Genomic DNA, 24,485 nt, shown 5'->3' with positions numbered 1-24,485 from the left:
TGGCAGCCAGGACCCCAGACTGGCGGCAGGCACAGCCCTTGATTCCTCCGTCATTGTGTTCGGGTTCTGCGGCTCCCGAGCGTGTGAGCCGGCCGGGGCGCAGGGCCCTGAGCCTGCTACGGGAGGGGCGGTGGTGGCTCACACTCCCAGGAGCCGCAGAGCCCAAGCGTGGTGAGGGAGGACCCAGGGGACACACGGGGCCCGCCGCCTGCATGCATCCACTGCAGAAGCCCCGCCACCCCCGCCAGGGAGGGGCACCGGGCCGCAGCCCAGGCAGGCGCCCCACCAGATCTCCGCTCACCGCACTCGGGTTCTGCGGCTCCTGGTAGTGTGAGCCACTGCCGCCGCTGCCCCTCCCACAGCTCCCCCCCTCCTGCTGCCTCAGCACTCCATGTGGAGTTTTACCTCCACATGGAGCCAGCATCTGACCGGCATGGGCATGGTAAGGGGAGTCCCAGGGGGCAGTCAGGGAGCAGGGGGTAGGGTTGGATGGGTCAGGAGTTCTGGGATCCTGTCGGGGTGGGGAGTGGTCGGATGGAGCGTGGGAGTCCTGGGAGTCTGTCAGGGGGCGGGGGGTGTGGATAAGGGTTGGGGCAGTCAGGGGACAGGTAGGGGGCCGGGTCCTAGGGGAGCAGTTAGGGTGGAGGGGGTCTCAGGAGGGGGCAGTCAGGGGACAAGGAGCAGGGAGGCTTAGGTAGGGGGTGGGGTTCTGGGGGGTAGGTGAGGCAGGGGTCCCAGGAAGGGGTAGTCAGGGGACAAGGAGCAGGGGAGGGTTGGGGGTTCCAACCGAGACAATTGGAGTGGAAAGTGGGAGGGAGTGGACGGGAGGCAGGGCTAGGGTAGGGTTCGCCCCTCTTTTTTGATTGTTGAAATATGGTAATCCTAGGCAAGGGAGGAGCCGGGGGGCACATGGGGGCTGGCACCCTCATACATCCACTGCAGCCTGCAGGAGCCCCGGGGGTGCAGGGCCGCAGCCCGGTCAGGAGGGGTGGGAGGGCACAGCTGCTCCCCACTAGCAGTGCCACCGCCTTTGCAGGGCTGCTGCCCCCCTGCATCATGCCGGCTCCTCCATGGCTGGGGCTCATTGCTGCCGCAAGCTGGATGCTCTGGCTCTCCGGTGCCTCCAAAAGGCGGCTCCTCCCTGCCGAGCTGCTGCAGCGGCCCAAGCCTGGCAAAGCCAGTGAGTAGACTCGGGGCGGAGGCCACCTGGGTGGGATTGGGAGGGCTCGCAGGGGGGCTGTGCACCCTCCAGGGGAGACCAACCTGGTCTGGGGAGCAGCCCCTGAGCATGGCTGGTCCCTGGGGTCTATAAAGGCTCATTGAGATTTGCCCCTCGATGAACTGATGTGGGGGGGGCAAGGTGGAAGTTTCGCCTAGGGCACAAAATATCCTTGCAGCAGCCCTGCCCCAGGGGGTGCGTGCACCCCAGGTTAAGAACCACTGCACTAAACTCATAAGAACTGGATTTTAATTTAATTTTAAATTAAGATTCTTAAACATTTTTAAAATCTTGTTTACTTTACATACAACAATAGTTTACAGACTTATAGAGAGAGACCTTCTAAAACGTTAAAATGTATTACTGGCACGTGAAACCTTAAATTAGAGTGAATAAATGAAGACTCGGCACACCGCTTCTGAAAGGTTGCTGACCCCTGCCTTAAAATAACATTGGGTGCTCACCCTACTGACAAACTACTTCAGACAAGAATTTTAGACTATTTAAATAAAATTATGTGTAGACTCTAAGAAGCATGTTATACTTCTTGTTTTATATGTAATTATTTTTGTTTCTATTATTCTAACTCGGTAGCTCTTAAATCTTAATCTTTGATAACTAATATATGGTTGTTTCACTATAAATATATCTTTGTGGTGTGGTGTGGTGTGGTGTGGTGTTATAAAAGACCTAATCCTGAGTTGTACCAATTAAGCTATGTTTATACTATTCCTTTGGGAACAGGGAATCTGGTAAATTAGTGTGTCCAGTGACACGGGCTGGATACTACAGGGGGATGCTTTCAGAGGGGTTCAGGATTTGAGGTACACCTGTTATTTATCTGCAAGGCAAAGGAGGGGCTGGCAGAGTGGTAAGGACTTTGTTTGGGTGGCTTACGGACTAGTGGTGTCAGGGACCTGACAACTAGCTATTCACAAACGAGTCTCTCTCTCAGGCAGGTTGGTAACAGGACATCTCTCAGTCCTGAGAACCTGAGATAGCATCACACGCTTCTCATGGAGTTAGGCACCAAAATCCTTTCTACAAAATAAAATAAATAAATGAGGATGCAGCAGCCCCCCTTACAACTGTTAGCCCAGTGGTTAGAGCACTCACGAGTTCAAAACCACCCTCTACCAGATGTGGGGCAGAGATTTGAATCCCAGACACTGGGCTATAGAGTTACCCTGGGAAAGGTCTCTCTCAGTCTCTCCTGTTGAAACTGTTCCACTTTGCACTACCTGTACCATCATTTCATGCAAGGCCTTATGCTAGATAGATATGGCACTGTCTAGTACAGGGATCCCCAACGCGGTGCCCGCAGGCACCATGGTGCCCACCGGGGCATATAAGTGCACCCGTGTACTGGCCAGCGGATGAGCATCTGCAAAAATGCCACCAACAAGCAGCGTCATCCAGATGCGTCGCCGCCAAAATGCCACCGATTTTGACGGCAACGCCTCTGGATGACACTGCTTGTCGTTGGCAATGCCTATTGACGTTGCCGCTTGTCGGCAGCATTTTGGCAGATGCTCGTTCACCTCCACAGTCCTCCATGGCTCGTCGTCTGACACCTGCCAGACGAAAAAGGTTGGGGACAACTGGCCTAGTATGAGGATCTCCCTGCAGCTTAGGCACCCAGACATCAGGACCAAGGTAGCTGTGCATGTGCCCGGCAGCAGAAATTTGGCCACCTTAGGGATTTTACCAGCAGAAACATAGGCACCCAGGGAATGTAGGCACCAGCTGAGCAGGGATTAGGTTTGAAATTTTGTGCCTAAATCCTTTTGTGGATTTAACTCTTTATGTCTCACCCATGAATTTATGGCAGTCAAAATCTTTTAAAAACTCACTACCATTAAAAATAAAATGCTTCTTTTTAGCTGTGCGCAACGATTAAATTCAGTGCCTGTGGCCACCTCGCCACTTGATGGCCGTAATGCAGTGCCGCTTCTTCTATGTCTGGGGGTAACATAAGGCCTATGTCAGAATGTGTTAAACGTGTTACCAATGTTCCTTTTACCATTTGAGAACTATTACCAGAGTACACCCCAATCCCTGCAGCCCTGACCTGGAGATTGGAATTCACGCCTCTATAACAACTAGACTTGATTACTGTAATTCTTCATTTCCTGAATTGCCTGCCAAACTGTATTGGCAGACTATCATAGCAACTCAACAGCCAGGATTCTGACTGCTTAGCATGCAACTCCTACGCCGGAGTCCTACGCTGGCTTCCAGGATGATGTCATGTTCCTCTTTAAAGTCTTGCTCTTCTCATGACCAGTGGCTGGGTTCTGTTTTGCTTATTTGATATTTTCCCCTCAGCTTACTAAGCTCCTTGGAACAGATGTTAGCATTTATCCCATTGTTTAAAGTCACAAATGGCCAGGATAAAATTTTCAAAAATGGCTAAGCCTCATTCTTAAAAGTAACTTAGGTCCTAGAATTCCCAATCTGATTAAAAAGCAATGGGATTTGCACTTCTAAGTTACTCAGGCACTTTTGAAAATGGTACCCCAGTGTTCTTTCTTCTGCACTTCTTAGCAAAGCAATATTTTGCCTGCTGGTCTCAGGGCTCCTGAAGTTCTACCCCGTTTATACGTCTGAGCGGAAGACTCCTCTTTGAAATCTAGCATTTGGTTACCATGTGACCTTCAATTTCATTGTGAAATGCTATGAGACACCTTGTGTGAATGGTTTTATTGTACTGTATATGTGGGAAGTAGTCCCAGATTGAACAGACATGCTACAACCCACACATTAATTCCTGTGGGAGCCTGCCACAGAAGCATGCTAAACAATACTTATGTGATTGGGGCTGAATTCCTCCTGCTTTTAAAAATGAATTCTTCATGCCAAATATTAGCTCTGGATTCCAAATGCAAAATATTTTCTAGGTATTACTTAGACAGTTGATGTGCCATGGTAGCTGCAAAAAAAGGGGACTGAACCCACCATTGCACTGTTAGCTTTGCTGTGGGTACCGCAGCAAGGCAAATACATTTAAACTGCCACAGTAGTACATGAGAGAGACAAGGTGGAGGAGGCAGTAACTTTTATTGGACCAACTTCTGTTGGTAAGAGAGACAAGTTTTCTAGATTACACAGAGTTCTTCAGGTCCAGGAGAGGTATTCAGAGTGTCACAGCTAAATACAAAGTGGAACAGACTGTTTAGCAGAAGTAGTTAATATATTTTCACAGAGATCATTCAAAATGAAGTCGCCCATTAACTCTGCAGTCATAATTTTCAAATTCAAGAACAAACACTTTGTCCAAAGATGGGAACAGCCATGGGTACTTGGATGCTTCCCTAGTATGATAACCTCATCATGGGCCACATTGAGGAAGAATTTCTGGACAAACACACCATGAAACCAATGATACACACCTTAGATACATCAATGATATTTTCATTCTCTGGAATGATGACCTAAAATCCCTCAGATTTCCATCCCAACTTCAAGAACCGCCACCCAGCCATCAAACTCTATCTAGAACACTCCTGCACCAGCATCAACTTCCTGGACACCATGATTGACTTCAACAATAGAACCCTCCAGACAACTATACATAAGAAACCCATAGATCACCATGTTTACCTTCACAGATCAGTAACAACCCCAAACATACCAAGAAATCTGTTATCTACAGCCAGGCACTCAGATACCACAGAATATGCTCCAAGGAAAAAGTCCAGGATACATACCTTAACGCAGGGGTTCTCAACCTTTTTCTTACTGAGCCCTTCTCCCCTACCCCCAACATACTATTAAAAACTCTATGACCCACTTGTGTCACAACACCTGTTTTACTGCATATAAAAGCCAGGGCTGGCGTTAAGGGGTAGCAAGCAGGGCAACTACCCAAAGCCCCACGCCACAATGGGCACCCCAAAGCTAAGTTGCTCAGGCTTCGGCTTTCACCCTGGTGGTGGAGCTTGGGGACCCGGGCTGCAAACCTGCACAGCAGGACTTTGGTTTTCTGTCCTGGACCCTAGCGAGTCTAACACCAGCCATGCTTAGCTGACCCTCCTGAAACCTGCCCATAACCCCATAGAGGGCCCCAGATACCTGGTTGGGAACCACTGCCTTAACACACTAAAAATCACCTTTATCAAACAAGGACGTAGATTGCATCATGGAATGGACCACCCAAATACCTCAAGAAAACCTGCTTCAATACAGAAAAAAAACCAAACCAAGCCTCCAACCTCACACCCTTAGTTGTCACCTACTGCCCCAAATTGGAACCCACACAGGGTGTCATCAAAAAATTACAACCCATACTTGATGAGAACCACATCCTGAAAGAAATATTTGCTGAACCCCTACTTCTGGCTTTCAAACAGCCTCCCAGCCTCTCCAAGCTCATCATTAGAAGCAAGCTCCCCACAGACCTGGACTCACCAACTCAGGTCTCGCTGGACCCTGTCATAATACCAGATGCGAAAACTGCAGACATATCTCCACTGCTATGATGATCAATACCCCCCTCCACAAGACCCCTGGGCCCTCTCAAGATCCATGGGCCCTACCCATGCCTATCACGTGTGACATATCACATCCAGTACACTAAATGCCCCAATAACAACTATGTGAATGAAACCAGACAATCACTACAGTCTCAAGTGAACAAACAGAAAAATGATAAAAGACAAAAACACCCTATCTCCTGTGGATCACCATACCTGACCTTTCAATTCTCATCCTCAAAGGAAACCTTCACAGCACCTTCAAAAGAGAAGCCTGGGAGCTTAAATTCATAACTTTGCTAGACATTAAGCACCGTGTGTCAGTAAAAGACACTGGATATATGGCTTATTACAATAGTCTGTAACCCACTAACACCCCTTTTTTGTCCTATGACTGCAGAGGTGTTAACAGGCCGCTTCAGCTTGGATGGTCTGTTAGAAAATGTGTTAACCACTTACGCTAAGGGCATGTCTACACTTGTCACATAAAGCACAAAAAGTCCTTTTTTTGTGCAAAAACCACGTGAGTGTCTGCACTTGCCAATGACTTTTTGCGGTGAAACTCAGGGACCACCTCCACGAGAAGCATTCAGTTCTTCCCAGTGATACTTCTGCAGTGATGTGCAAGTGAAGACATGATCTTCCTGTTTACACAGCTTTTAGCCTCCGGAGGATATCCCACAGTGCCCAGGTGACCACTCTGGCCTGCAGCTCTGCTGCTCTGATGCCAGGTAAACAGACGTCCGCCCCTCCCCCTGTAAAGCCCCGGGAACTTTGAAACTCTCCTTCCTGTTTTCTTGGCAAGCGCTCACCTATCATCTGGCCAGGTGACAATGGCTGCTCCATGGAGCAAACGATCCCCTGCTTGGAGCAATGCTGAGCTACTGGAGCTCATCAGTATTTGGGGAGGGGAGGCTGTGCAGGGACCCAGGATGCTCCACCATCACCCCCCACCCCCAAGACCTATCCTCAAAAAACTCCAAAGAGGGGGAAATGACATCTCGTGGAGATTTCTCCAGAATTGTCTGTTGGGGGTGGAATTCTTAAAATCCAAACATTCATAGAGTTGAAGGTTGAAAAGGGCAATTAGATCATCTGGTATGACATCTTGTATATCACAAGCCATTACATTTCACCCAGTTGCCCCTGTATCGAGCCCAATAACTTGTGTTTGGCTAAAGCATATTTTCCAGAAAAGCAACCAGACCTAATCTAAAAATATCAAAAGATGATGAATCCACCACTTCCACTGGTCGTTTGTTCCAATGGCTAATCACCTTCACTGTTAGAAATTTGTGACTAATTTCTAGTTTGAATTTTTCTGGCTTCAGCTTCCAGCCGTTGGTTCTTGTTTCTCTTAAAGAGCCCTTTACTATCTAGTATTTTCTCCCCATGACGGTACTACTTCTTTTGTGTCAAGAGAGATGATTAGTGATGTTCCAATAACTATGTTCAGATTAGTGAGCCAGCAGGCAGCTTTGGGAGATGCTGTCATCTCTTACACCTTTGGGAGATGATAGACAACGCATAGTGTGACTGTGAACACTAGTCGCAAAGTATAGACCGTATTTTAAATCAGTGCCCGCTTTGGTCGTTTGCAGGGGGCATCTCGACAGCATCTGCCATGCAATGTTCTAAAATGGTTCAATGTGAACCACTGATTCCAGGGCAGGTTGAAGCCTGGAAGTTCTTTTGTGGGGCCGGCAATCAAGTAAAAGCCTATGAGGAGCTCCAGCTGACTAACAGTGGTTGACTGCATGCTTAATGGAGTCTTGTTTTATTTCCAAATCCAAATTAACAAAAGCTCCCTCCCAAAGTGTAGATTCTGTTGCAGCAGCTGTTACATCCAGAGCAATAATGAATGTGAGGGCCTCATTCTTCGGCAATATTTTATCACAAACTATTCTAAGTTCTCTGTCGTTTCTGTACTAGCTGTATTGCCTGTGCTGTTTCTTACAGATTAATTTTTATAATCAATAACATTATTTGTCCCTCATTATGTTAATATAAATGTGCTTAACCCCTGTGCGATTTCTGCGTACTCGAAGAACTGTTTAAACTGTGGAAAGATTTACACTATGGAGGCAGTTCTCCTGCAGCCCACATTGGTTTCTCTCACTCATGCAGTTTCAGTCAGTCCCTTGTTTGTTTCATCTTCCCATCTCCCTCTATTCTTGTCCCCTCCCCGCTCTTTCCTGATACCCTGGAACAATGTCTGTCGTTGTTCAGCTTGAGTGCAAAAATCCATCTCTGACAAGCTTGCACTTTAAATCTCATCTCCTCTTACACTACAGTCATTCGAGTTATGGCTTGAGGGCGTAGAGACTTGTGGGGGAGGAGGGTTGGCAAGTTCAAAGGTCACTCAAAAGTGTTCTCCTCAGAACAATATAACATTAGTTTTCTGGCTACCAAACAGGATATTTGACTTGTTAAGCTCCAGGATGTGAACAGTCATTGGACCAAATGTTTTAAAATGCCACTTACTGGTTATTGCAATTATAAGAACAATGATTCTTGGCTCTTCAGCAGTGCCTTCCCTGTGAGGATATCAAAGCACTTCATAGACACTGACTGATTTAGTTTCACAGTGCCATTGTGAGGCTATTGTTATTATTTAGAAAGTACATCAAAGCATGCCAGATGTCTCACAGATTGGAAAAAAGTCAGGCCCTACAGAGTTTGCTATTTAATTAGACAAAACAGACCGAGGAGAGGGCAAAGGGACATCATATAAATATAGGTAAAAGGATGAAGGGGAAGTTTTGGCAAGTGGCTGGTTAATTGCATAATTTCATTTAATTTTTTCATTTTTTGCCTCACCCTCTTCATTATCCTCTCCATCTGACCCTGACCCAGCCCTCCCTTCTCGAACAGTACGCAACTTCCCCATCTGATCAGTGTGTGTCATTATGGTATGATAATTTAAGAACCTTTAGTCCAATTCATTTCAAATTCAGTAAGAAAATTCTACGTTTTCTCCAGAACTAACCTACTAGTTTTGAGGCTGATATTCTTTGACTATAGTGCCTTCATTTGCAGGGTGGAGGGCAGAAAAAAACAGATTTCAAAAGGAAACACATTTGTGTCTGTAAACTTCTGCAACCCCAGAATTCTGCAAAAGGCAAACCTCTTGCACCATGTGCATCTTCATATGATCGTCAGTCCTTAGCAGGGGTTGCATCAATCCCAAATGTGATTCTACCCTATCACACTCTGTAAAGGTTGCATTAACTTGGTGATTGGCAGTCTCCATAGCTTTCAGTATTACCCAAACACTGCGGCTTAGGACCAGCTCTTAACTAGAGAGAAAACTATGTTCACATGATAAAATTAAGTCAGGTAAGTAAAGTAATCATACTATTGCACCATGGTGATCTATATTACCATACATTTTAAGTATTCAGCCTACCTCTTTCTCCTGGTCTTCCTGGCTGCCCAGGATTGCCTGGAAATCCAGGTCTTCCTGGTGCTCCTTGCTCTCCCTGTGACCCAGGAGATCCTGGTCGACCTGGCTCACCAGGAGGTCCTGGAATAGTTCGTGCTGAGACAGGCTGACTTGGAATCTGGTTCAGAATTGAATTATATCTGGCCATGTGACCTGTGCGGGGAAAGATTCCACCAAATTCAAGACAAAGTGGATAATCTGGCCCAGGGATGTTTGAAGGGGGTAGGTTGGTGAAAGGAGTGCTGGAAGGCTCTCATCCTAAGGGAAAGAAGTTAAGAATGTGGTCTGTGATGCATGCTAGTTGTGGTGATGATAAAGTGTGTACTTGTGGGTGGAGAAGTATAGTGTGTATACTCTTAGGTAGCCTAGAATATACACTGTTAGACGGCAGGCACTGTTCAGTGGCCTTGGGTGCGTGCTGTTAGAGGGTAGGTACTGTTCGGTGGCCAAGTGTATATGCTGTTAGGGGGTAGGTGCTGTTTGGTGGCCTAGGGTATACGTTATTAGGGAGTAGATACTGTTCAGTGGTCTAGGGAATCCACTGTTAGAAGGGAGGCATTGTTTGGTGGCCTAGGGAATACTCTGTTAGAAGGTAGGCACTGTTCGGTGGTCTAGGGAATACACCGTTAGAGGGGAGGTATTGTTTGGTGGCCTAGGGAATACACCATTAAAGGTGAGGTATTGTTCGGTGGCCTACGGAATACATTGCTAGAGGGGAGGTATTGTTCAGTGGCCTACGGAATACATCTCTAGAGGGGAGGTATTGTTCAGTGGCCTAGGGAATACATTGCTAGAGGGGAGGCATTGTTTGGTGGTCTAGGGAATACACCGTTAGACGGGAGGCATTCTTCAGTGGCCTAGGGAATACATCATTAGATGGGAGGTATTGTTTGGTGGTCTAGGGAATACACCATTAGAGGGGAGGTATTGTTCGGTGGCTTTTTGTTTTCATACCAGCTACAGATCTATTCTATAGCTGTAGAAACCGGCACCTAAAATTCAAACATAAGAGATAATGATCTGCTTACCTTGGATGAGCTGTTCACACACCTGACGAGCAACCGCACGAACCATTGCCTGGGACTGAATGTCACCCTGGATAACAACAATACCATAGCAACACATTGCTCCAACAGCACTTTTATCTTGAATGTGCTCAGAGAGGATGTGGGAGGTATGTCTTTACGGTCCCTGTGTTACAGATGGGGAAAATGAGGCAGAAAACCTCTGGGACTTGCCCAAGGATGTTGATAACAGAGTTGGAAATGAGAAACTCCTGTTTTCAGACAACAAACAAAAGGCTGGGGATGGTAACCACAAAAGATTATGGGATATGCTCACTGATACTTTATTTTTAAATTTTATTAAAATTTAGAGAGAGGGACAGAGATCAGTGAAGAAGAAAAATTTGTCAGATTAGATCTAAACTCACCCATACCTATGAGTGGAGTGACTGTACATTACTGCGATGGGGAGTTTATGGGACAGAAGGTCAGATTGAAACGTACTTGTGGCTGTTGAATATGGCTACAGAGTACTTACCCGTTCACCCCTTTCCCCCTTTGCACCAGGAGCACCCTGTTAAAAGATTAAACAAAGTTAATTCTCACCTTTCTCTCTAGTTCTAAGTACTGTATATTTGAATGGCCAAACTCTGTGAGTGCCTGAAGTCTTACTGGAAAAAAAAACTGGAGAGGTCAAAAATGACTGAAAATCAAGATTGCATTGAAAATCAAGATTGAGAGTATCACAGTAAAAGGAAGGAAAGTAAACAACTCAGTTTTAGAACCCTATATAACCCTGGCGAAGGGACGGCGACGTTCTCTTAAATATGTTCTCTCCTTTTCAATACCCAGCAGGTATTTCTCCTCTCCATGACTGAGTAGCAGATGGTTACCTTTCCCAGCTTTTTTCTCTCCACTGTTCCTCATTTCTGACCCTTTAGCCTGAGAAGACTCGTCCTGCCTAATGGCTGTGAGTGCTGTCTCTTTCTCAGAGTAGTGTAGCCAGGATGATATTCTGGAAACACAGAGGGGCTTCTGTTCCCTTACTGCTAAGTTCACCTTCCTCTTCACACTGTATTCTGTTGCCTGGGTTGTCTCTAAAATGGCACTGGAGCCAACAGCAGTGTGGACTGAAATCTGCTGCACAGGCAGAAATGTACTTGCTTTTGAACCTGGCCATTCTGTAGGTTTTGGTGGATGCAATCTTGATTTTCAGTCATTTTTGACCTCTCCAGTTTTTTTTTCCAGTAAGACTTCAGGCACTCACAGAGTTTGGCCTCATATGATCCTCAGGCATATCTTCACTTACGAAAATTTAGACCAATTTCTGGAGCATGTGCCTACATTATTGTCAATGTTCCAGTTCCAGATAAGTTTTATAGCTCACCAAATCTCTTAATTGGGTATTTAATTATAATGCTGGTAGAGTATGACGAAGAGACTGTTAGTCTATTATCTTTGCTTATATTTTATCATCAGTCATTATATTCCCATTTTGTCAAATATTTCAAATGTTTCTGTTAGTATAAATCACCAAAGCCAACTGGGTATTTGAAAAAAATCTAAAATTATTTAGTATTCTACAAATCAAGTCAGATGTGCAGCTGGACAATGTCAGATTCAAATACTTTCTAGAACATAAGATTATAACATTCATTATAATATATAAAAATATTTTTAAGCTGGCTACATAAGGAAACAAACGTTAAAATATTAAATTTCTAATTTATGAATTCAAAATATTTATCTGAATAGTCACCCCTAAAAGGCAACTGAAAAACTCCCAAACTGTCACTAGTGTGGAATTTATACCCTCTTTTTATAGATTTTTTTACTTAAAATATTTTCTTTCAGGTATTAAAAAAAGTCACTGACATTTAAATGGTAGAAAAATTGAGCATTAAATCCTGAACAGAATCAAGGGCCCAAGGGCTGTCACTGACATCAATGGCAAATTTTCTGTAGTTGAAGCCTGTAATTACGTTTTAAAAGTGGGTCTGATTCTGATGTCATTTATACCCATGTTAATCAGGAGTACACTCACTGAAGTCAACTGTGTTACACCGGTGCAAAACAAGTATAAATAAGATCAGAATCAGGTCATTTTGAAAAATGCCATCTTTGTGGAAAGTGTTAAGTCTAATAAAGCAGCACATTTAATTTTCCTTAGTGTAATTTCAAATGGAAAGAAAATTAAATGGATACATTTAGAATATGAATTCCTATCCTGCATCCTTTTAACCTTTAAGGACAACGTCTTTTCTTGATGCTTTCATGCGTATATTTCTACCCAACATTTTCAGTCAGACCAAAAGCAAAACAAAACTAAATAAAAACTAAATTATACCAACAATGGGATGTTTCATTTAGTCATTAATTGCAATCACCATGAGGGCTTCATGAGCAAATGGAGCACAATTCTGTGTAGCTCTTTGTAATGGATAATGGTGAAGGTTAGACACTGAATAGCAGAGTATTGCTAATATATAAGGATTATGTTAGCTTACTTACCGGGGGTCCAACACCACCTTGTGGCCCAGTGTTTCCCATAACCCCTGGAACACCAGGAGCTCCAGGTATTCCCTAAATGGAAAAAGAGAGAGTCAATAGTTAACTGTGACATCCAACATCAATGAGTCCTTATTGACAAAAATATTTAAACACAATTTTTCTACTATATGGTCAGTATCCTAGCTACAGCAGTTCCACAATGGTGCATTGGTAATTTGAAAAGTGAGAAAACTACGCATTATGCATAGTACACTATGTTAGATTACTGCTGCTAAATTTACTCCTTTATCAAGTCCTGTGGATACACTTTCATGTCCATAATAGTAGAAGCCAGAGATTAAATGTTTATTTTCATTGTGTTTTCTTTTTTAACTTACCATTAACATATAAATGAATTCTGAATTAATAATCCTTATTAAAAATCAGTGAAAAGGTCAATTTACAAATTCAAAGAAATTGTGATTTAAGACTGCCAGCAGATTGCCTCACACATCAATTCCTCAACAAACTGAAACACTGACTACATTTAAAACTATACCCTGTTTGGAGAACCCATGCAATAGGCACAAGAAGGTGAATTAAGAATGAGACTATAGCTGTTCTAGCTGAGCTTTTCACAGTGATGAATATTCATTAATGTAATGCATTAATGTCAGCACAATGCTGCAAAGAAATAGGTGCTAAGTAGTATTTATTTGTTTAGAATTATGCAAATAGCATAAAGGGTAATATCACTATTATTCAGCTAGTAACATGTTCTTTTTTCAATGTGTAGTTATTAGGGCGACCAGATGTCCCGATTTTATAGGGATAGTCCCGATTTTGGGGCCTTTTTCTTATATAGGCTCCTATTACCCCCCACCCCCATCCCGATTTTTCACATTTGCTCTCTGGTCACCCTAGTAGTTACATAATTTCACAAAGGAAATTTAAATGTAGAGGCCCAATCCTAAACTCCTTATTCGGCCAAACCTCCCCTGGACTTCAATGAGTCTGAGGGTCCAGGGCTGTGGGACAAATCTTGGCACTTGGCTTGAATAACCAGGGAACAGCTGAACAAAAGAAAGAATCCACCCATCCCCAGATTGCTGAGAAGTTAAGGAACAACCACGTGGATGTTACTGCAGCTTGATGTTCTGGAATCATGGAAGGGTTTACACAGCAATGGATCCTTTGGCCTTGCCTCTTTCTAGGCCCACCCAGGCACCATCTCACCCCTCCATATACAGTGTAACCACATCTGTTCTGTGACTATGGCACTTCCTGTGGCTGTAGTTTCAAGGGCAAGATTTGCACCCATATGAATCCTCAGATCTTACTTCCCAAATGGGTTAGGTTCATAGCCTCTATCCTCGTGGATTCTCATCTGGTGTGCTGGCCAGTCTGTGAGAATGCTGTTGGCTTGTGCTAGTCAGCTGATCGCTGCACTGACCTGGAGATGGACTAGTATTTTATAGCATGCTCACGCCTTGTGAATCTTTATTTTTAATAATAGTTAAGCATTTAAATGAATGGCAAGTGGGTGCTTTGTAAGTCACAACATAATGGTAGCATCAATTCACGATTTCCTTGCTTTTGTTAAACCTTAAATCTTTACAGTTATTTCAACTGTTTTTTTCCCCACTCCTGTAGGACCCCAAAGTAGTAATGATGAAAGTGCAGTAGCCAAGGGGATGGAGTGGGGGAGAACTCAGGAGATTGCAGGTTTCTAAATATTTTCTAAATATTTCTAAATATTTTCTTTTCTTGTCACTAACATGTAAATAATACATTGTCTTGTGTCCCGATTCTGGCTAGTTCTAATAAAGTAATAAAGTTAAGGCACTTGTACATTTTTCAGTGTCACATGTCTTCAAATAAGGAATTCAAACCACAGATTGTGAATGTCTAAGGTGCATGCAAGATTTCTTCCACAAAGATATCTTCTATCCTAGTCAGTGTTAGCAACAACTTTAGGGTCAGATTTTGCCACGCTTGCTCACAACGTGTAGTACCTTACCCACTGATTTCATCTGCCCTACTATACAACATGAGTCAGACTGGCAGAATCTAGCAATTAGAGAATATTTAAAACCATCACAGACAAATTGGCCCACAGTTCCCTATAACCTCACTACAAAGCTTGCTAGTAAATGTATCACTTCTTAAAAATGTATTTTCCAGAGGCAGATTTATAACACAAGGAACAAAATTCTGCCCTCAGATGAATGTGCTCCTACTGAAGACTGAAGACAGCTGAGGTCAGATTCTGGCCTCTAGATGATCTCTGAATTATTTTCTGAAATGTTTGAATACATTCTGCAGGGCTTCAGCTGCATAACCTAGGGCAATGAACTCTGGTGGCTCACGTCAGAGAACTTCCAGCAAGACTAGAGTCTCTGCCTCGTCTCAATGCCAAGGACCATTAGTCCACTTTACACAACACAGCTACTTTACTTACCACAAGATGGCAGCCTATTTATTGAGTGACTCAATCCCCCTTTGCCATGGGGGAGTCATTGTCTCTCAAGGTAATGATCCAAAAAACTGGCATAGCATGGTCAGCTCTCTGCCAAGCCCATGATTAATCAGAATTCTAATCTCTAGTGCAATTGGCTATTTAGCCCCAGCTGGCACAGGCAGCAACCTACATCCTGAAAGACCTCAACTCATACAGTAATAAATCCTACATAGACAGTACTTACCACTGGCCCAGGAGGACCTTGGGGCCCTGTGGGTCCATCTTTGCCAGGCAGACCCTAGGGAAGAAGAATATGGAAATTAATCAACAAACTTCTTAGAAAAGTTATACTCTCCAAGTCGAGATAATTTCTTCTAGAAGGCAACTTTCTTTCTTTTAATAACAAAATTAAAAGTAAGAAAGAAAGAAAGAAAGAAAGAAAGATTCACTCCACTCAAAGGACCAGCCGAAGCCTACATACCATTCACGTCCCACCTAGAACTTCAGAACAATGTTTAAGTGGTATGAACTGCTATGTAAGCCTTGTGCTGGTGGTTTGCAAATTTCACCTAGAATGTTTCTGTAAATAGGTGGATGAGAAAGGCTTCTCTTCTGTGAATTTTAAGCTCTCTGAAAACTCTTACTAGAATTACCTGAGATGGATCCCAATCCTACTAACTCTTCTTCACACAGATCATTGTTACTCATGTGACTATGCCCATGGACTTCCTGATGAATGCATTATCGGAAAGGAAAGTTTCATTGCCCAGAAATAGTGCACAGCTTTACTGGACACCACAGAGGCCCTGAGTCAGGAAGCTGCTTAATGAGACTTAATTGGGTATATTCATGAATGAAGTTACGCACTTAAGAACCTTCCTGAATCAGAGCCAAAGACTAAAGACTACCCCCATACTAGAGAGCAAACTACTCATGACAAAAAATGTACAAACTAGAAGAGTAAAAGATACTTATGCATATTAATCAGGAAGCATATTTTTCATTCAAATACTCTAAATCATAACCCCATCAACTGTTCTGATCATTAGTCCTGAACCAATATTTGGAAAAGTTTGCTGGTTCTAAAAGCATTTACACTTGTCCACCAAAAGGCTTACAACCCTGACAAGTTACAATATATTGTGCCCAATCTTAAAAAATAAATCACATAATGCTGGTTTTCTTCTTTCCCTCCTCTGTCCTCCCTTAAATTCTGATGATTTTAGCAATGGATAGGTGACAAACTACTAGAAGCTGTCACTTGGGTAGGGTGAATCAGGGTGACCGCCCTGGGCCCCGTGCTTTGGCGGGGCCCACACTTCGATAAAATCAGGACTGACCTGATATTTAGCTCTTTGTCCCACATCCCGACCAATGTATGATTGGGATGCCATTTGTCCCAATATTCAGGTGAGGAGGCAGGCAGGGAGACGAGTAGGCACGCAGAGTGAGGAGGCAAATGAGAGGTGAGCGGGAGGGTGGTGAGGAGACTGGCGAGTGGGCGGATGGTGCAGATAAGAGCGGACGGGTGGGTGGATGGAGAGGCACGCCAAATGGACAGTGAAGAGACTAGAGGGGAGGTGAAGTGGGCAAGGAGAAGAGCAGCGAGCAGGCAGGCTGGGTGATTAGGCGAGCGTCGGCTGGGCGGGTGCGCCTGGCGAGCGGCAAGGAGACTAGCAGGAAAGCTGATTTGTCCCAGTCCCTGTCCCCCATAGGGACGGCCCTGATTAGATGTAATGCTTTAGTATTTGGAAATTGTGATTCTAACCTGCTTATATATGGTAGAAACTATTGGTTTGCAAATTTATCTTTGGTGTAACTGGAAAATATTCTCTACTCCATTGTAAGGGTGTTTAGGTGACAAAACAAGTATGTCATATCCATATTATATCAACTATCTACAGTGTGGATAAGAGATGCTTTCCTGTTTCAGAGTATATCAGGATAGTTCCTAAAGCTTCAAAAGCCATATATGGCCCCCTCATTATGATAAGAACTAGAGAATAAAAAAGAATGGTGATGTTACCATGAAATGAATGCCAGTCTACCTGAATCCACTTTTAGAGTATAAATAAATACATTTAGTTCATTTCAAATCATTCAGCAAATCAAGAAAAGTTTGCTCACCCCATGAAACTGCAAATTCTAAAGGCTTGACAAACTCTACCCATGAATAACCCGTGAAATGAAATAAAACATAAAAATTGATAAATACAACGGGTGTTTCTGAGCTTGATGTGAGTAGTAGCCATTTTGCTAATGAAGTGTTTTGTTTTTGCGAAAGTTTAGAAAAATGTATGTTAGACAGACTTCACTTGTGACACTCGCAGTATGGAAGCCACTTACAAAATGATGTAAAGCAGAATACCTATTTGATTAAATACCAAAGCATCAGTTTTCCTGAGAGTTAAACCAATATGAAAACAAACTGTTTAATTTTTTAAAAACAAGTGGGTGAAAACCTGTGTCCGTTGATTTCAATGGGGCCAGGATTTCATCCAGAATATTTTATGGAAGTCTTTCCACTGACGTCCAAGGAGCTGGATTGGATTCAGAGTCTCCACACTACTTGTGTAAAAACTGCCATACTTCCCTTCCCACCCTACCAGTAAATGGCAGGAACTAACAGTACGTTTAGAAACGCTGGTTTTTCTTTGAATGTAAAGTTCTTAATTACACCTCATTTATTCCCACTGGGCAATACTTTTCACTCTTGGCTGCTGGAGAATGTCTCCTTGCATGTCCTGGGGGTATATTTTTCTTGGCACAGTTTCTGTATCTCTTGGCCATTTAAAATGATCTCCAACTGTATTTGTTAGGTGTGAAAATTGCCATTTATAAATTAAGTCAAACAGAAGTCTGTCTCAAGGAGTAGTATGGTAGTAAATGTTCTTTGTACTAACCCATAAGGAAAAGATATACAACAGTGTAGTTTGTTTATGCTACCATGAGGGTTAGTAGTTTTGCAGATTATCTGATGGCTGATATGTGTTTTAGATTAATTCTGAACATACGTAGCATGGGGTGGCGATTAGTGGGACGAATTGGTAGAACAAAATGGAAATGTGTTTCTGTTGGCTGCTTATGCCATTAATTTTGGTTGACTAAAGACTATGTGGGCTCACAGAACAGTACTCAGAATAGTAAAACATTGGGATATTATGCATTGTTTCGTTTATTGAGCTCCCTTTTGATGGCTTAACCCAAATAGTGTCATCTTTTGGAAATAAGGTACTATACCTCAGATGTGGTAATATTCAGTAAACCTAGTAGTCAAGGGTCCCTGAATTTGCTCCAGATAATCCTGTGTCCAGGAACCAGATATTTCAGATTTACGTGCATATAAGAGCTGAATCCACACTAAATGCCTGAATTTCAAAACTACCCCCAAATATAGAGAAGTTTAGATTTGAATGTCAACCAAAAATTATCCAGGGCATATTATGCTACTGAACTTAAATACATGCATGAAGAATCAATTTCAGTGGTGTATTTTGGAGTAAAATGCTAATTGGGGATTAAATTCACCCATGTGCAGAGGGCAGAATGAGATTTAAACCTGATTTAAGACACTGGGTAAAATTCTGGCCCCAATGAAGTCCTTGTGAGTTTTCCCACTGACTTCAAAGGAGCCAAGATTTCACCTCTTGAACATACGTGGTATTTGACATTTTTTGACCCTCTAGAGAAGGGTGATTTTCACTCTAAAGGCCAACTATCCAGTCCTGCATGTAGGCAAAACTCTCACTGAAATTAGTGGACCCCATCATGCAGTGTTTACTCATGCAAAACTGCTGAGTGTATCCAAGCAAAGGCTGCAGGATAGGATATAATGCAGGCCAGGCTTATCTGAATAAGCACAACAGAATCAAGCCCAATTCCTGTACACTCGAGGCTTCAAATATTTGTCTTTGCCAGACCAAAAGCTCAAAAAGTAGTGTTGTTCCCTCCCAAATTTCACCACTATCAAGGATTTTTGAAGTTATTTTGCATTAGTTTTTACTCTTGTGCTAATTCACAGTAACTGCGGCAGGCATACAACTATCCAGTTAATTCACTAAAATACTACAGATTACCTCAGGAATATCAATCTGCAGGTGTGAGGTGGTTCACAAAAGGGCTGTGTTGTTCTGACTAAATAAAGCTAATTCGGGAAAATACTAGTGAAGTGATTTCTGGAATCTTTTGGTGCTCAGCACACACGTCCTTTTACTGTAAAGGCAGAGTTTGGAAAGCTGACAGCACGAGGCAAACTAGACTAGTTCTGCTTCACAGCACTTGAACATAGTAATGCCCACGTAATATCTCACCCTGCCTTTGTAGTACAACAGGTGAAAAGGAATATATTTGTATCATCCCCTCTAAGAGCTGATATGCAACAAGTTTCTCTTTTATTTTTCACAGTTTAAAACACAGAAGGCCCTATATGGTGTACTCTGCTAACCACTTAAATGTTTTCCTCTATTGTTTATAATATGCTGCTAAAAATCTTGTTTGGAAAATAAAATCCCCTTCTTTACCAATCTGATCTTTTTCTATTCCACATCTGGGGCTGAGCAGGTAGAAGTAAGTGTGTCACCATGGTGAGGAGAAAGCTCTGAAGGACCAGAAGAGTTAAATGCACCTTCCAGCTGGGCTAATGTTGGCAAGCAGGTTAAAGCAGCAGATGGTCAAAGCCCTCCCACCTGTTCCTGGCTATTAGTACAGCCATGGAACAGCTCAAGGAAGGTAGTCACCTGACATCACACCTCATCTTCTCTGCTTCCTGGTGCTCAGCAGAGCCATGATGGTGAAGCATATGCAATAAAGCAGTTTCCTCTGTCCAAGGCAACCTGCCTATCTGCTAAATCAGTCCTGTCTGCAACCCCAACATCAGCATGTTGTTCTTGTCTCTCTTCCCAGGAGAAGTCTAGTGTGTAGGGGGAGTCCCTAGGGAAGATGGGGGGAGGGGACTATGGGAAAGCCACCAGGGAACAATGAGAGGTGACCAAGTCACAGACATTTGGGGGTAGGGAATAATTCAAATGAGCTGGGGAATCTGAGGACAGAGTGATGGAGGCAGTCTCTTCTCCAGTATGTGCATGCAGGAGAGATGTACCTACTGCACCATCCCTTAGAATGGTACTTTATGATCCTTTTTCCCCAACTGGCTAGCTCTGCCCCCACAAGGGTGGCTTGCATCTCTCAGGAGAGAATGAAGACTGTATGTATGACAGGACCTTGTGTGGAAGCCATGGGGAACATGGGAAAAAGAAAGCACCTTTTCTCTTCTGCCTGTGCACCTGCACAAGGGCCAGTCACAATCTTAACTTCATATCCCTGGCAGAAAAGGAAGAACTGAAAGGACAGGGGAGTCTAAGAGGAGAATATTTGGGCCAGATGTGGCTTGGAGGAGTGAGAGGGGCTAACCAGCACCTTGATCTCAATTCAAGCACACAGTCCTGCACAATTCAACCTGGCCCATTTGTGCTGGACATAGCTTTGTCCAGGAGAGTTAGTGTAAAAGCACACATTGCCTGTTTTAGTACAGTCACTCTAGTATGGGCCATTGTGTGGGGAGAGAAGGGCAGGGAAAGGTTCCTTGAATATTTTCGCAATGACCACGTCACCGAGAACAAAACAGGCAGAAACCACGTCTCCTTTCCCAACATCTTTATTTCTTCATTTATAACAAGAAGACTAAGGTGAGCCGGGAGTGGTTCTTAGTATAAATCTGAAATTTAGATTTAGTCCAGGTACCAGATTTGTTTAAAAAAATCTATCATGGATGTTCTGAATTTGTTATTAAAAGAAAACAGATCTTTAACTCTGTTTCAACCTTTAAAATTAATTTTAATCTCATCTCATGGCCTGGACAGTCCATTATGAATTTGGTTTCTGTTAGTATTTTATACACCTGATTAGGGGATATACTTTAATTTCTTCTTTTAAAAAGAAACTACTGAAAGCTATGAAAAGGAAAGAAATAGTATATATAATTTTTTTTTAATCTTAGATAAATAAACCAGGGATAAAAAAAATTAACAACCCAGGGGCAGAGGGAGTTTTAAACTTAGTATTGAATAAAAAGATAAAATAAATGTCAAATGGGAAGCAAAATCAGAGACCCTTATAAATAGATTTTAATAATGATTAGAAGCTCTATTAGAAAGTAAGACAAAGCAGAAAGGAAGAAAGGAAATAAAAGTGAACTGGAAGGGGAAAAAAAATCTATTTGGAGTTAAAGGGCGTTTAAAAATTAACATCATATTGGCTATGATTCAGTAAAATGCTTAGTCATGTGCTTAAATCCCATTAACGTTAGTGGAATTTTTCAAGTGCTTTGATGAATCAGGTCCATTATGCCTCAAGCATCTTAAATAATAAACATTAAAAAGAAAGTGATGGCCAAGCTAAGAATAACACGGAAAACATCCATTTCAATATAATTTTAGTTTTACAGTAGAGGCTGAAAAATAGTTTCAGAGCTTGGCTTACAGAAGGAAGTTTGACAAAGAAAACATTATACAAAAAAGGAATTTACTTCATAACTTTCCAGTGCCCCTTTGCGACTGTGACAGTCAGCAGCGACCCCCTAACAGCCAGTAGCTTTATAATAGCTGGCAACCATTAGGGGAAATTGGACACCTCACGGACACGGTAGACTGAACTTTTGAACTGTCTTCCCTTATCAGTCTTGAGGCAGTTGAAGCTGGTCCTAAGCCAGTTTTTGCTGAGCAGATCGCAAAAGTGCAGGGTTTGCTAACCACCAATCAAATGCTAACACGACCAAAGCCTGTGTGTGAGTGTGTATAAAAGATTCTTGGTTTTTGTATGGAGTAGAGTTTTTTTTGTACCAAGGTACAGAACTCTCCTTTCTTCTGCAGAATAAAGCAACCTTTCCTTATCCCTGTCTGGCTGTCATTGGCTCTCAGCTAGGCGGACCCGACATTTCGGTAACACTACTGATGCAGTGACGTCTGTCAGAATTACAGAATACTCCATTTCTGATGAGTTTTCCCTTCAGACAGACTGTGCAGTGAGGTTACTGGGCTGGATTGCCACTTTCAGGGGAGTTTTATGCCAGTGTAACTCCACTGGAATCAATGGAGTAACCCTAGCATAAACTAATGCAATAGAGTAGAGAATCAAGCCCATCATTCTGTACGTATAACTTCACAGTCCGTTGCCATAGAAATCACTGTAGTATGACAATATAGCAGAAATGCCCAATGATAGGCTTGATTCTATAAGATCTTCAGAACTTCCTGAGAAATACTGAACATGCTTAACTGAAGAACAATCATCTAGTTCATTTCCTCAAGAGCAGGAGAAACTAAACACAGGAAAGAATTATGATCAGTATTTAAAACTGAGAATTTATTTAACTTCCCACCCTTATTATAAGCCACCCTGGGGCTATCTCCAGAATAAGAGTTACATGCCTTTCCCCTGAATTAATCAAAGTCTGTGTCTGTCATCCAGGGCCAGCTCTTCTAATCTAATAGTCGGAGATATACCAATCTCCTAGAACTGGAAGGGACCTTGAAAGGTCATTGAGTCCAGCCCCCTGCCTTCACTAGCAGGAAGATCCCTAGGTGGCCCCCTCAAGGATTGAACTCACAACCCTGGGTTTAGCAAGCCCATGCTCAAGCCACTGAGCTATCCCTCCCCCCTTCTGTTTTTGCCGCCCCAAGCAGTGCACTGAATTGCTGCCGTGGACGGCGGTGGCAGTCCATGCACCGTTAGGGCGGCACGGGTGTTTCCGCGGCAGCGGCAATTCAGCAGCAGCTTCTGTCTTCGGCCAGAAGACAGAAGCTGTGCTGTCGGGGACAGCTGAACATAGAAGCTGCTGCCGAATTGCTGCCGCCGCAGAAACACATGTGCTGCCCTAATGGCATATGGACTGCCCCTGCCGTCCGTGGCAGCAATTCGGCCGCTGCTTCTGGGCAAGAACACTGCTGCCCCTTGCAGATTGCCGCCCCAAGCACCTGCTTGGAATGCTGGTGCCTGGAGCTGGCCCTGCTGCCATCCTTTTTTCTCAAAAATATCCCACTGTGAGTACACTACCACTTCAGCTCCCAAGTGGTAGCACTAGTATAAAAACTACTGTCAGATACACAAGGGATTGATCCGGGCACCTTTGGAGCCAAAAGTATAAGCAGCTACAGCTTGAGATAAAATGGCAAAGCTGTCTAAGTGGGGCTGTAGCAGCCTCATATCTCTAGGGACTGAGCAAAGAAGAGAACCTGTAACACATTCACTAATGGGTTACACAGACAAGTCACTGGAGGCCACTAGCATTTTCAACACCGTGTCACCTAGACTTGCTCTGAGCAAGGTTAGACAAAATGGTGACAAGACCATCAGTGGTCATGGAAGCCTTATACACTAGTGCTCTCCCCAGTACTGAAACTGCAGTTGAACCAGTGGTAGCAACAGTAAGAGGGCGGGGGAAGGCCAATGCAGACATAGCCAAAGGGAAGGGGCTAAGAGAAGCTACAAGATGGTGAGGTATTAGAAAAACAGAGAAGTATATAGTATACAACATAGGAAAAGGCATACACTTAGAATAAGATTGAAAAGAGGGCTGCTGATATGAAGTCTGGTTGTCTAACATAATAGAGCAACATTTCTGATCTCATATGTTTGACTCGTAATTTAGTTGTAAACTTAGTTCAAAATGTTGATTTCGAGCTGAACATAACTCAGCACAAATCTTACACTTTACAAATTCTCTCCTTTTTTCCTTGATTTCAGAGGGAAACCATCTATTGCCCCAAACACTATATTGACTTCAGGGGAACTACTCACAGGCTTAAAGTTAAATGTGCTTGAGGGTTTGCAGGATTGGGGCCAAGATCTGAACAACTATACAGATCCTGAAACAACAGGGCTCAGCTCAATGCTAGATGTCCAAAATATGAAGAAGAAGGAAGCTCCACAAATTTCTGAAGTTACAAAGTTTCACAGCTATTTTTCAGAAAAGCTTCTAAATATCCAGAAGAGAATGTAAATCTTGTTTAAATGGAACTATAAGTCCAATTTAACTATGTACTTGACCAGTACGTTGTACTGAATTATTAATAATCAGGTAGGGGTTCTTTTGCAATATCTGGATTCAGTGCACCAAGCAATATGAAACAAAAGACTGATCAGCTGCTGCTTTATAAGTCTAACTTATAGAGGTTTCCAAAGACACAGGTGAAAGTACCTAGAGGTTTAAACAAATAAATTAATGCTAAGATCCATACCTTGGCTGCTAGCCAGAATGTAAATATCCCTCAGTCTCACCACAAGCAGAAGAAAGTTGATCACATCTTTCTGTTATGTAGTTCATTCTTAGTTTAACAGCGTTCACCTATTTACCCATGTTTCATTTTTAAACATTTAAGAAAATAACATACTGCTT

General features: G+C 43.1%; 1 protein-coding gene across 2 annotated transcripts in view; it reads right to left on the bottom strand.

The window, feature by feature from the left end:
• Positions 1-24,485, bottom strand: part of COL14A1 (collagen type XIV alpha 1 chain) — a 175,969-nt gene that overhangs the window by 5,641 nt on the left and 145,843 nt on the right. For both annotated transcript variants that reach the window (XM_050940487.1, XM_050940490.1), the window contains exons 41-45: positions 15,339-15,392; positions 12,655-12,726; positions 10,682-10,717; positions 10,168-10,234; positions 9,104-9,292 (exon numbers count right to left, since the gene is read on the bottom strand). In XM_050940487.1, coding sequence (XP_050796444.1) covers positions 9,104-9,292; positions 10,168-10,234; positions 10,682-10,717; positions 12,655-12,726; positions 15,339-15,392 — 418 coding nt within the window. The remainder of the gene's footprint in view (positions 1-9,103; positions 9,293-10,167; positions 10,235-10,681; positions 10,718-12,654; positions 12,727-15,338; positions 15,393-24,485) is intronic.

This window comes from Gopherus flavomarginatus, chromosome 2 (assembly GCF_025201925.1).
Source record: "Gopherus flavomarginatus isolate rGopFla2 chromosome 2, rGopFla2.mat.asm, whole genome shotgun sequence".
NCBI lineage: Eukaryota > Metazoa > Chordata > Testudines > Testudinidae > Gopherus > Gopherus flavomarginatus.
The sequence above is the reverse complement of the archived record's forward strand: the minus strand, read 5'-3'. Positions and strand labels throughout refer to the sequence as shown.